Source organism: Etheostoma spectabile, chromosome 14 (assembly GCF_008692095.1).
Source record: "Etheostoma spectabile isolate EspeVRDwgs_2016 chromosome 14, UIUC_Espe_1.0, whole genome shotgun sequence".
NCBI classification, from domain to species: Eukaryota; Metazoa; Chordata; class Actinopteri; order Perciformes; family Percidae; genus Etheostoma; species Etheostoma spectabile.
In genome coordinates, this window is record NC_045746.1 from 2,484,420 (window position 1) to 2,497,894 (window position 13,475).

At 40.3% G+C, this 13,475-nt stretch overlaps 2 protein-coding genes across 7 annotated transcripts in view; both read right to left on the reverse strand.

Moving 5' to 3' along the window:
• sgo1 (shugoshin 1) overlaps positions 1-4,370 on the reverse strand; it is a 9,065-nt gene extending 4,695 nt beyond the window's left edge. For 5 of the 6 annotated variants that reach the window (XM_032536364.1, XM_032536363.1, XM_032536365.1 and 2 more), the window contains exon 1: positions 110-346. The gene's annotated coding sequence lies outside the window, so the exon portion shown is untranslated. Of the gene's footprint in view, positions 1-109; positions 347-4,365 lie in introns of those variants that run through there. The other variant, XM_032536361.1, reaches the window with a different exon arrangement.
• A 1,887-nt stretch (positions 4,371-6,257) lies between these two features.
• The window catches only part of LOC116701237 (zinc finger protein 385D), a gene marked incomplete at its 5' end in the record, with an annotated part of 18,396 nt that continues 11,178 nt past the window's right edge, over positions 6,258-13,475 (reverse strand). Inside the window, 6 exon segments of the mRNA XM_032534833.1 lie at positions 6,258-7,009; positions 7,397-7,498; positions 10,914-11,095; positions 11,186-11,437; positions 12,571-12,739; positions 13,170-13,277. Coding sequence (XP_032390724.1) covers positions 6,779-7,009; positions 7,397-7,498; positions 10,914-11,095; positions 11,186-11,437; positions 12,571-12,739; positions 13,170-13,277 — 1,044 coding nt within the window. The 3' untranslated portion in view covers positions 6,258-6,778.

A 13,475-nucleotide genomic window follows, 5' to 3' on the forward strand; every position in this document is an offset into this window, starting at 1 on the left:
CTAACTAGGTTAGCATGCTATTTACGGTTAACGAAAGTCAATCCAACAAGCTAACTTCAGTAGCTACAGCCTGACGTCATATTTGAAAACAATGTAAACTTTTACTTACTTGCACGTGTATATAACTAATCTAGTTGGTGGGTGAATTATCACTTCAGCAAAATACTTTAAAGTTACGCTGCATTATTATCCATTTATCACATCTAGTCCCATTCCGAGTATCCGCAAGTTTACGTTCGAATTTTGTGCCGCGATCGTTGATTGGTAGGAGTCTGAGACGTCACTTCCTTCAAGTGAAATGACCGTTCGCTAGATGGCGCTAATGTCTAGCGAAACATGACGTGCATTTCCTTGCTAACTGTCTAAGGATGTAACTGATTTGGTGTTGAGTATTCTGCTTCAAATTCTGACGCTTTGAGGCTAACAGTAAACCACCACACAGCGCACCAATTATCAAATTATAATTCTTGTTGTTTCAATCAGCATCTTTTCACCGTTTGTCTGAGGGAAGCAAACAAATTAAAGCAGAGAACGTGTACCGCTGGAAAATTGAGGTATAATACATTTCTTTAAAAATGGAAATTAGATGAGATTAGCCTACTACTCATCAAGGGTCATGCTCATTCAGCCCATAAAAATGATTAATTGGGTATTTATAATTGACTGCTGAAGATAAGAGCTTTAGCCATGCTTTTTTAATTGTGCTAATCTAAAAGCAGTAACATGCAGTGTTTGAATAATAGCCATAGCCTGCTCTTTTGGGGTTTTCTGAAACTCTCGTGGCTCTTATTACTTATATTACTTATATTACTCAGTAGATCAGAGAGCAAGTCAATTATTAAATGAATGCAAATTCATTTAAGCCAGTAAGTCTTATAACATTATGAACCAGTGTTTTACGGCTTACATACATACATGCCTTCATGCATACACACAACTTTCTTCAAGCCACCTTGATTCCATCACTACCCTATCTCAGGTTTTGCTCAAAGAATGTTCTGTAAATGTTGGATTACACTGAATATCTCGTCACGATCTAAATTACTTTTCCAACTTAAAGTCAAACAGGCATGTCTTACTTGGCAGGGTTCAGGGCACTTCAGTTAATGTAACATCCATTTGGACCTTCCAAGAAAGTGTCCATGACAGCCAACTGAATGGCATATTGAGGCTAAAGGCGGGGTTTGGTAAAGTTTGGGTGTTGTCGGTGTTACCCACTGAAAAAAAATGACTTCAGCAGGGTGCCTCAGCTGTAAAACAGGCCTGTACTATCGGGAGAGTCAAAGATACAGACAGTTCTTGATTTAGCTGACTTTCCTCACAAATATTTGACCCTTGGTATGTTCTCAATTCCCTCTTATTGCATATGTAAGGTTATGTAGCAGTTAAGCTTTATTACAAACTAAATAAATACAATTTATTAAAGTTAAAAATCCCTAAACTGCAGCTAAAATCATACGTGTTTTAGTAACACTTATATTATGGTTTAGGGGCTTGAGTAAGTGTTAGGTATGAGTGCATTGTTTTCTTAGTGGCTCATACAAACCTGTAATGACTCACTCTTTTAATAAAAAGATCACTTCTGTTTACCTGAAAGGGGTATTTTTCTTGCTAAAAGCAAGTACATGTTACAGCTGTTGCCTCACAGAAGGGACATAGTGAGTGGTGTGTTTTGTGTGTGAGGGTGCATTTTTAAGTCTTTCTGTGTTAAAAAAATAAAAGAGAGAGAGACAGAGAAGTAGCTAGAGAAACATACAAAGACAGACGGATAGACAGCCAGAGGGACTCCACCGGTTTTAGCTCAGCTTGCTTTAAAGGACAAATCCATCACACAGTCATTTCATGCTGCTCCATGACTATCTACGTCACGTGCCAGACGCCTGGAGAGAAACAGGTTATCACAGGTACAGGAAAAGGACAGAATAAGAGGGACTGATTAAGAGAGAGAGCGTTGTGGCTGCCAGAAAAAATTATAGCGCACGTAGATACAGAGAACAGACGAGCATTAACACAAATGAATGCATTTACCTTTTTAGTATAGTAACAGTACAAGTCTATTTATCTACTGACAATGCAGTGAAATCATTTTAAAGAGATAACAAACTCATCTCTGTTTAGTCTCATCTCCAACTCACCCATCACTGTCCACACATTCTCACTGGCCAATGAAAAGAGCATCTGCTTTTCTACCAGATGAAAAGTATTAGCTCTAATCTGTGCACTCGCCTCAGCTGCGGCCAAGAATACACAGCCCTACTTTTTTAATATGGAAAATGTGAGTATGGTGCCATACTCATAATTTATGGTAATAAAAGCATAACACAGGTTGTGTAATCAACCCCAAAAGAAACCTGTAACACAGAAACAGCTCAGGAAATCTGATTATGACTTGGATGTTTTGGATCTTAGATTGATGGGAAACTGTAGGACCGATAAGCCGGTGGCCACCTACATCTTTCACATGTTTTTTTTAGTTTTTAGTTGTTTTTTTTGTTCAGAGAAGTCACATACTTTAAAATGTGCAACATTATACTGCTAACAAACCAACACAATAATACATAAATCATTATCATTATAATCATTATGAATAAATTTCAATAATGTACCATTTTAACCAGTATAGTGAGTTTATTCTTCCATGTATCCTGTAAGCTTTATTTGAAACTTATATTTTTATAACCTCGGTAAGCACATATAGCTCTAGTCTGGCTGACAATCAATTCAATTCAATTTTATTTATAGTGTCAAATCATAACAAGTGTTATCTTGAGACACTTTACAGATAGAGCAGATCTAGATCACACTCTATAATTTAGAAAGTCCCAACAATTATAGTATTCCCCCAAGAGCAAACATAGTGCAACAGTGGCGTGGAAAAACTCCCTTTTAGGAAGAAACCTCAGACAGACCCAGGCTCTTGGTAGGCGGTGTCTGACGGTGCCGGTTGGGGGTGTGATGAACAGTGGCAATAACAGTCACAGTAAAGAGAATGGAACAGTGGTAGTAAAAATGGTAGTAGTTCATGTCATAGCAGGGCGCTGCAGGGCGTTACAGAATGTAGCGTGGCACAGCAGGGCATAGGTGGACGTAGCAGGGTAGTGCAGCAGGACCACGGCAACAGCTGCAACCAAGATGTTGGCGCCATCCTAATCTACGATAATTAACAATATTTTGAGGGGATATCTGGTCCACTGGTGCATTTATCACTACGGGTGTTGAAATTGATTATTGCATCAATGCATCACGATGCGGATATAGACGATTTGCATGAATGCCGGGACAGACCATATTCAATCATTGCCTACTGATGTTACTTGTCTATTTTCCGCTAGCCGCTTTTTTTGTTCATACCTTTTTATGTTGTCTCCTGTGTTCAGAATCAGGAAGTGTCTTTTTTAAGAGCAGATGCAACAAAATATATCTGACTGCTTGAATTTGTTGATGAAAAGCCTGTGTGGCAATATATAATCATATTGAGGAGGTAACGCATAGTGACGTATCGTGATGTTGAATCGTTGACAGAATAATTGTAATCAAATTGAATTGTGAGAATTTGAATTAGTTTATTTTGCACAATAAATTCCAGACAACAGTTGCACAAGAAAATAAAATGATGTAAATAAAGATTGTGCAAGTGAGCTTCAAAAAACCTGTGGGCTTATGGAAGGAATCTCACCTAAGGAAGAGAAGAAAAACTAAACAAGAGTCCTAAACAAACAACAACAAATGGAACACAAGTAAGCACTGGATTTAAGTGAAGATTCACACCCCTAGTAATCACTATAACTGGAACATCCCACAGTGCATTTCAGTATTGCAAAAGAACATGACCATTTCCACCTCTAAGTGTGTGAGCAATGTCCGATTGCATTGCTGACAAACTTAACTGGAGAAGCACTCCTTTACCACCACATCCTTTTGAAAGCAGACAGCAGCATCACTGAACCCCAGACACAAAATCAACTCCCTGTGCAGACCCTGTGGGGAGCAGCTGGGTCATTATGCCTTACAGCCTGCTCTTAAACACCCTGCTGAGCCATTTACTACACAGCCTCCCCTCCGTTTACTGATCTGTTGCTCCATGTCCCACTGCTGCACTGCCTCCGCAGAACCTGAAATCCTCACAGGGATTTGCAGCATCAGGCAACGGTTGATATTTAGGAGAGAACTTGAATTGAAAGCCGTGATTGTGTCTAAAATTGCTCTGGATGACTGTTGAAGCGTGTTGACCCCACACAGATGGTGCTTGTGCCACAGCTCCCCTCTGCCCACTCATGTTGTGTCTACCCCTCATAGCCGTGGAATCACGGCTCCCAAGGGCAGCTTGTAAAAGCTGTAAAGCTTTTTTGGTGTAGGAGTGGCAACCTAAGCTGTTTCCCTCATTTCCAGTCTTGCTTCTGACGACCTAAGCTAAGCTACGCTAACCAGCTGCTGGCTCCAGTTTACCATACAGACAGACATGAGAGTGGCATCAATCTTCTCATCTAACTCTTGGCAAGAAAGTGAAAGGGTGTATTTCCCAAAATGTTGAACTATTCTTTTAATAATTTCACTCACTCTTTCTCTTTCTTTGGAAATATAATAATGGTATTTTGGTCATATATTCCAGCTGACTTAACTATTTACACAGCAGTCGTTTTAATGCAGACTTTACTTTGTAAAGAAAGTAATTGGTTGAGAATACAGATTGCAGTTGTATTTTCAGCTTTTTTTCCAGTTGTGTTACAAACCTTTTGTTTGTCCAACCCTCATTTCTCATAGTCTTGCACTTATTGCACTGATCCATGACCACCTCCGTTTTATTATATGCAGAAGACAAAATGCTGCAACCTCGCGCCAAGAGCTTATTATAGATTTTTGTGAACTGCCCTCACATAGCATGCAAAGGTCTGCTTTTTACCTTTGTACTCTCTCCAGGTAGAAGAAAATGAAAAAAAAATCCCTGGATGCCAAGTCAAGCTTTTGTGTTGCTGACATATGTTTATGTGTGCATGTGCGCGTGTTTGCCACAAATTCGCTAGAGGAGTAAGAGACAGAATGGCAGCAGAGAGAGTAGCCGTGAACGTATTGTGAGATAACGAAAGAAAGATGACAAAAGGTGAAGGAGTGAAAGCTGGTGAAAGAATGAGCCAGGGAGTTAAGGGGCCAGAGTAGGTCTGGATTCTGACAGCCTGCAAAAAACTGAGTATCCTACACACAGATGTTCACAATCATCACACCAGACAATTCATGATAAAGATAATGACTACTGTGACATCTGGGAGAATCAAGAGGCCCTAATTGATTGGAAGATAATTCTCTGAATTGGCTTGAAGAAAAATTCCCTTTGGAGCAGCTGTGGGAGGCAGAAGCAAAAATGTCTAAGTAATTAATCTGGTTTGGTGTCAGTTGGCTGATGAAGGACTAAAACAAGAAGATAGTCTGAGAGGTCACAGAAAGTTAAAAAAAAGCAGCAATCACACAGCCCTTTGACCTGATGGAGTTAAGACTCCGAGAAAAGTTAAAATATCCATCATTCACAGAACATCGGAATGGAATCTCAGCTGTGATCACACAAATGTAGTCAGTTAAAATTGTTTTCAGTTGTTTCATTTTCACATAAGTCAAAAAAACAACAATATTATCTTTATCTGCAGTAAACCATCACAGTACACACTTTCTTTATACCTCTAAGCAGCCAAAATTAACTCTCTTTAACATAAGCTTACTAAGAAGAGCAGCACATTGCTTGGGGCTGCAGGGTAGTAAACATCATCAGAAAGACAGTAAAGTCGGACAGAACATTCCTGTCTTGATTTATCTCAGAGAATGAAGAACGAGGTGATGCAGATGGGGTGCAAGTTTTAGCTGTACTTCTAAGTAATAAATGGTTGGAAAAAAAGTATTTTTAATTTTGTTTTTTAGGGAAGTACCTGAGTACAGACCAAGAAAAGATTGTTTTTGCTTGCTGATAAGTAGCAAAGGAGGGTGAAATGGGCTTAGGTCTGTGTCTGAATGCAGAGTTATAGGTTTGGCTGGAGGTGATGCGCGTCTACGGTTCTGGCAGTGTGTGGGTGAACACGTACGCATGAAACTGAAAAGATTAGCATTGATGTTTGTTACAGCATATGTGTCTTATCTAATAGGCCATGTCTGTTGGAAAGCTGTATCACGATATGAATATCATTTAACATTGAAAGGATTTTGCACTTCTAAATTGAATACAATGCATGATGTGGAGCATTGGGATGATATAAAGAATATTCTGGAATCAAACATGAGTATCACAGCTATTGTTTATTGGAAAATTAAAACATCTTTCTTCAAGCATACTCTGATTGGCATTCATACTTGTTTGCTTATCTACACACACAAACACACACAGTTATAGTCATCATAGAAGTTTACCATCATGCATCTGTATGTCTATGAGTTAAACTGTCCATTGTAAGAGAGACTTTCTTGATTGTCAAATAGATTATCAGCATCTATAAAACGTGTTTATTACTGGGGGAATGAAGCAGTAGTGCAGCAAAATGTAAAAAATTGGACCTCTATGATGGCTATGTCTGCGCATGCACACACTCACACTCACACACACACGCTCTTGTTTTCGCTCATTAACTGCTTTGTGCTTCCTCCATCCCATTCTACTTTATGGTTTTGGCCACAGCAAATAATAATCAGTCCTGGTCCATGACACCGCAGAGCACTGTAAGCCCTGTCTTATATCACATCTTGTTCAGGTCTCAGGTCTGCTTTTAGCTGCAGTTCACAGCTGATTGAGACCTCGACGGGGTCAGTAAGGGGAAAATAGAACTGATGTGTGTGTCGAACAGATGGGTCCAGGGGCCGGATGCAGTAGCGCCTGGGGCATGGGCTGACTCTGAAACAGGGCGGGGCTCGAGGCATGGCGGAGAGGGAAGGGTGGCATCGTTGCCATGGCAGCAGCAACGGAAAGTTGACGCTGTAGAAGACAGGAGGCCATGGGTTTGGTCAGCTCTTGGTTTTTCCGTAGAGCGAGACCGATCTGGAGGAGGAACAACCCAGACAAACATAATGCAATCAAGGTTGTTCTTTTTCTCTCAAAAGGACATTGAACAGTTTAAGTAGGAAACCAGAGAAGGACAAGGAGATAAAGTCTTAGCAGCTACTAGGAAAATAAGAGTACAACCTGCCTAATTTACTGCCAAACAATCTTATCATGAATCTGTCTCCTTTTAACGTAATCTGCCTTTTTGTCCCTCACACAATTTTTTAGGATTACATCATTTTCATTTCAGATTTAAGATTTTTCAACTCATATCCCTGACAATTTGTCTCATTGGGAGGGAGTAGAGCTTCCTGGAAGACGCAACTCGCGTACACAAACACAATTAAAGGATGAAAGTAAATGAAGCAACAGCAGAATACTCACTGCTTGGAAACTCTGATGGCGCTGGGTGGGAGTGTAAGGGCTGAACTTAGGCTTGGCTGGTTTACCTGCTGCTCTATCCTTGTGTCTCCTACTGCTGATGTGCTGGAGTGCAGGAGAGAAACAGACAGATAAACACCAGACAGACGCAGGCAGCAGCATAAAGATGGATCGGACGGAGCAAGTAGGCATCAGTCACCTTTGTTTGGAAATTTGAACAATCAGAGAAGAGGAAATTAAAGAAAGCCTAATCAAAGTTCCTGTTTCGACGGTTCAGGCAACATTTTGATATTTTGTTGGCTCTGACTTTGAGATTTAAAATATTCATGAGGGGCAGGTTTGGAATTTTTTTTTTATTTGATTGACAAACACAAACAGATGGCTACGGCCACACAATCAGCAGTGAACTGCTAAATATTCATGAGCACCTGGCCAAAGTTAACTTTTAAACAGTCAGACCAAGCCATGTGCATTCATATCACGAACAAAGATGCCAACATCATATTCAGATGCCGGCTCAAACATAATAGGCCCAGTCTTTTGTTTATTTAGCCTTTATTTAACCTGGATGTCCCTTGAGATGAAAATCTCTTTCCCTAGGGAGCCCTGCATGCCAATTTAGCAGTTTTTTGCATAAATAGACAGAAATGAAACACAACAAACAGGAAATACAATCATCAAACAAAAGGCAGAGACTAAAGGCAGCTCAAATAAAGCAGTTGCCTTTCTTGGTTACATGGACTTCAATGATGGCTTTAGTTCTTTCCCAGGGGACTAGATCATTTAGATCATTAGATCCTTTAGTGCTCTGCAGATTATTCCAAGTCCAGGAGCAAAGTATGATAAGGCTTTATCCACAGCTCAGTGCAAACCCTTGGAACCTGGTCAGGAAGCCAAGCCAACTGGTTTGTAGTCATTATCTTCAGTGAACTCACCTGCAGCGACAGGTGTGAGCTGTTCACACTGGGATTTGGAATAAAACATGCACAGCCCTGAAATTGCCTTTTATGAAATGCATGACGGATAAAGTGATGATGAATCGGTTGGTGCCTTTGAGCAGCTCAACTTAGTGAGTGGTGAATCTGTTTGACAGCTGACCTTTTCATAGCTTTACATTCAGAAGAGGAACTAACCAGTAAGAAGAGTGAGGAGCCGGTTTCTCGTGTCATGTACACAGTGTTGTTCACTCTGCAACTACGGTCAGTAGGTGTTCTTTATGGTGTCATGCACATTTGCAGTACACACAAAAGATGAAAACTAACTAAGTACATTTACTCAAGTATTGTTCTCAGTGTAACTACAATTTTGAGGTACTTGTATATTTATTTGAGTACTTCCATGTTATGTTACTTTATATTTCTACTCCACTACAATTCAGAGGCAAATCTTGTATCTTTTGTACTCCATTATTTATTTGACAGTTACAGTTATTAGTCACTGTTTAGATTTTGCATTAAAAGAATTATCTTGGGCACCTGGGTTGCTAATCGGATTGAGCGTGAGCAAATATCCAGAGGCTCAGTCCTTGTCGCACCTTTGCTACATGTCATTCCCCCTCTCTCTCCCCTTTCATGTCTAAGCTGTCCTGTCACAAACAAAGGCCTACCATGCTTAATGCTAAATTATTAAATTAAAACACACTGTCAAATATTAAACCAGTGGTTCCCAATCTTTTGGGCTTCCGAGCTCAACAAAAAGCAGCGTGTGCTTGGGGCCTTTTGTCATGTTTCAGAAGTCTATGTGGAATTTGCAGTTCCACCAAAGAGTGAGTTCCCCTCTAAACTTCTCAGCTGGTTTCATTTAAATAACTGTTTGAGGCATAAAGAGGTAAAATGATCCAGTCAGCAAAGATTAGAGGAAAGTCCCAAAAAATAAATCCAAAATTGTGAAGCAGAACTTTGTTTTTTCTTCTTTCCACTCTAATTTCTGACCTCTCAGATTTATCTTGTGACCTTTTGGACAGGGTCGGACCCACAGGTCAAAACTACAGTAAAGTAGTTAAAGTAGCCCCACGTCTACAAGCTTCATCAGTAACATGCTGCTTACACAAACAAGTAATTTCACATATAATACACGGGAAAATGTTCTACAAAGTGAGCACTTTTTGCTGATTATAATGAATTAAGTAGGATTTTTAAATACTGGACCATTGTTTATAATGAGGTGTATATAAAACTGTTTGATTGGTACTTTTACTTAGTGAAAGATTTGAGTACTTCTTCCATCACTAAAAAACAATGTTGCAGTTAAACAATTTTAAGAAAAGAACACAACTTCTTAAATAGAACATTGCAATGCAAACAATTATGTGTGTCTTCTGTCCTAACCTCTACCAATACAATCTGCCATGAATACACCCAGAATAACAAAAAATAAGGACATTTTCATTAATAAATGTGGCCCTTAACCCTGGGGGCCCTGAGGCCATTTTTACAGTTTAATTTCTGTCTGGATTTATTTTTAATAACTTGTAAAACATCAACCCTGTTGTCTACAGTCAAGATATGAACATCATTTTTTTTAGGACAAACTGGGTTATTACAATATTTGGGTTGCAGTGAGGTCACTTGCATGTTAAAAATGGTTGTAGGGCCTTAAAGATAAATAAATAAATAAATAAATAAATCTTCCAGATATGTATTGATATCACAGACATATAAGTAAAACTTAAGCCATTTTCCATTCTAAAACACTTCTCATATAGTCAAACTGTGAAAAAATAATCATTATAACTTATACAGTTGACAAAATACATGCATTTTTTCCCAAAAAGTCAAGATGTTTTGCTCTCATGACATTTACTTATGCCAATAATAACATAATAATGTCATATTTATTGATATTACACCCACAGTAATGTTATACAGGCAAATATGTGTCTAAATAGTGCACCATTTGGCCTTCCATACAAGAGGGGTGCCTTTATCTCCCATATATGGGCATGTACTTCCTGAAACAATAGACGGGAGAGACAGGGCAGAGATGGAGGAGCGAGCCAGCAGCAGAAATGAGCCAAAACGCAATGAATTATGGACATAAAGTGAATAAATCTTGGATATAACAGTATGGATTTAAAGCCCAAAGAGGCTGAAGTTCCAGGCTGGATAGAAAATCCCCTGTAGAGGCTAGAAAGACAGGGAAAAGACCGCTGTATACGCGAAAACGTCAGGATTTAAACGAAACCAAAAGTGAGTAAATCACTTGTATGGTTCAAAAGTTATTAAACTATGAATCAGAGGTACTTTTTTACTCGTGGGCGAGTGTCTTGGGCTCAGAGGGTTAAATCATATAACAAGCTTTAAACTATGAAATGGACTTTGTACTCAATTTGACTTAAATTACATAACAAACAAAGCCTTTTCTCTTCAGAGAGAGCATTAAAGTCACAAGTCTATTCAAAGCCGGATCATCTCCATGATTCCATATCTCTACTGTTGCCTAAACTTAGCTCTGTATAGCCTCTAAGTGTGAATCAGTATAACATTTAACACATAACAGCAACACATTTCCAGGAGCTGACCTGTTTGAGCTGGGTCTCAGAGTTGACGTGCACATCGCAGATCTCACAGTGGAAAGTTTTGTTCTGGAGTCCAGTTGACGACTCAGCTGCCGCGACCAACTTGGCCTTGATCCCCGTCCTCGGGAAGGACTTGATGGCTCCACCCCCACTCCTTGCCTCCAGCATTGTCTTGTGCTTAGTGCCTGAGCAGATATAAAGTCAAGTCAACTGAGCATCAAACGTATATCACAAGCGGGCTATGCTTGACTTCAGCAGCGCTTACAGTTTCTCACCAATGTTGTGGGCCTGCAGCTGGGAGGCAGAGTTCACAGCGACCTTACAAAGGGAGCAATAGAGAAGACGTATAGCTTTCTCTTCTTCTGTTTCCTCTTCTGGAGCCACGTCCACCTCTTCGTCTCTTTGTGTCTCTTTCTCTGGTGTCCTCAGGCCAAGCGACAGGGAGGGGTCAGAGGGTGCATTCACAGTTTCAGTGGTGACGCTCCTCGAAGGTGCCGCCTCTAAGGTAAGGTTTGGGGCTGAGGGATCTGAAATAAATGTGTAAAGAAACAGAACGGTATTAATACGACGGCATAAGTAGTGTAAGAAACAAATGTGGTAATAAAAAAAACAGAAAGAGAATAGAAAGCAAGCAAGAGAGAGGGAGATGGAGAAAGTCAGATGAGACTAACTTGAACATTTCCCCACAAATTACAGCCAAAAATAAGAAGACAAAAACTCACCAGGCTGCAGGTGATTAGTTCTATCAACCTCTCTAATCGCACTAAAAATTGATGATTTCCCCAAGGATCTGCCTCCTAACACTTCAACCCATAGTTTTGTATTGAGATAATTTGGCTCTATTATCTTTTGTAAGACTGACTTGTAGAGGTTCCCTGGAGGAGCGCGTGATGATATAAGGATTCACTCTTTGCTAATAACAGTGATTAGCTCTGCCTGGCTGAGTGGGTTTCTGTTTGTTACCATTGACTCCCCACTCTTAGAGTAGGCATAAGCTGTTTGCTGAAGTAATCTTCAGAGAGGTCTCCCGAATAAGTCCAAACTGGAAATGATCACTCATTGTCTTACTCTTCAAACACACTCTGCCATTGGCGATGTCAAGTACAATCCTTCAATCTTTTTTTTGCTTTTTTAGCTTGCAGCCAAATGTATTTTTGTTACCTAACACCCACACATGCAAAAGTAGCACATCAGGACTGGCACACACTTATACAGACATGTGGGAAAAAGTTGATGCTTTGACACACCTCTGCACTTTTATTGACACATTTCCAAACACACACAAGCACACACACACACACACACACACACACACACACACACACACAGTACAATTACCCACCAACGGATCATATTCAAAGCATTTTTAATGTGCTTTTACTCTCAGGAGGCCACTTAAGAGGTCAGTAAATGTAGATATGAACGAGGAGTGAAGGATAATAATGCTCAACCTTTAATCTCTTCACTGTGAAACCCAAAGCAGCAGTGGGTTTATCACATCAAAGAGTTATAGTCGTGACTGGGAAAAGAAGGTTCGAGCCATACATTCATATATTTTAGGCTGTCATACGTTTGATGTATACACGCACGCACACACGCACGCACGCACACACGCACGCACGCACACAGGGGAAGCATGCATGCTTGCACAGACACACACCTCCTGATGTTGTGTCAGAGCTGGAGGGCTGAGAGCAGGGTGACGGGAGGATTTGCAATGTGGTTTCCTTGGCGACCAGTTCAGAGGTCTTGATCTGTGAATCAGGGGCGTCCATTGCTTTCAGCCTTTTCGCGTGTTTGGTGCCACTGTAGTGGGAAGAAGCCTGCACCTGTGCAGACAACAAAAAACAAGGGATGGTCCAAGGTATAGTAAAAATAAGGTTTAAACTAATTACACAGTTATTTAGTTATGTGAACCTGACAATGCTTTTTTTTGACAAAAATGTGACAAATGTTTTACTCTAGAATACGGTCCGACACGTTTGTAATGTAGTGGGAGTGGTGACATTGCATTGCAGTTCAGCACAATATAGTGCTTGTTTATGAATCATGCAATAAGTACAATGAATAATGAATGCTTTACAAAGGTCAAATACTAAGAGGTGTGCATATTTCACCCAGTTATGAAACGGGGCAGGTCTAACCTAAGTGCAGGCCTCCCACACCGTTCAACTGCCATGTAAGGGTGTGTGTGAGAAAGAAAATCACCCTGAAAGAAAAACAATTCAAAGTGTGGATTTCCCAGACGACAACGCCCACCTCAGAGTTGAACCTCAGTCGACAGACTCCGCAGGAACTTTGCTTCCTCTTCAGCGGCGAGGTTAGCCTGATGCCTGGGCCAATCAGAGCTTTATGGATGTGATCCATCTGCAACAAAGGAGAATCATAACATTAAGGTCATAACTGGTTAGGGTTGTGAAAGGAAATACTAGGTAGTGAAAGTGATCACCTTAGGTGTTAATGACATGTGTGTGCAAGCTAATGTGCCCCTTTCCAGATAACAGATTCTTAATATCTTAGGTTAGAGGTGAGGTTGTAAGAAGGAGCTGAATGGGGGGGGGGGGG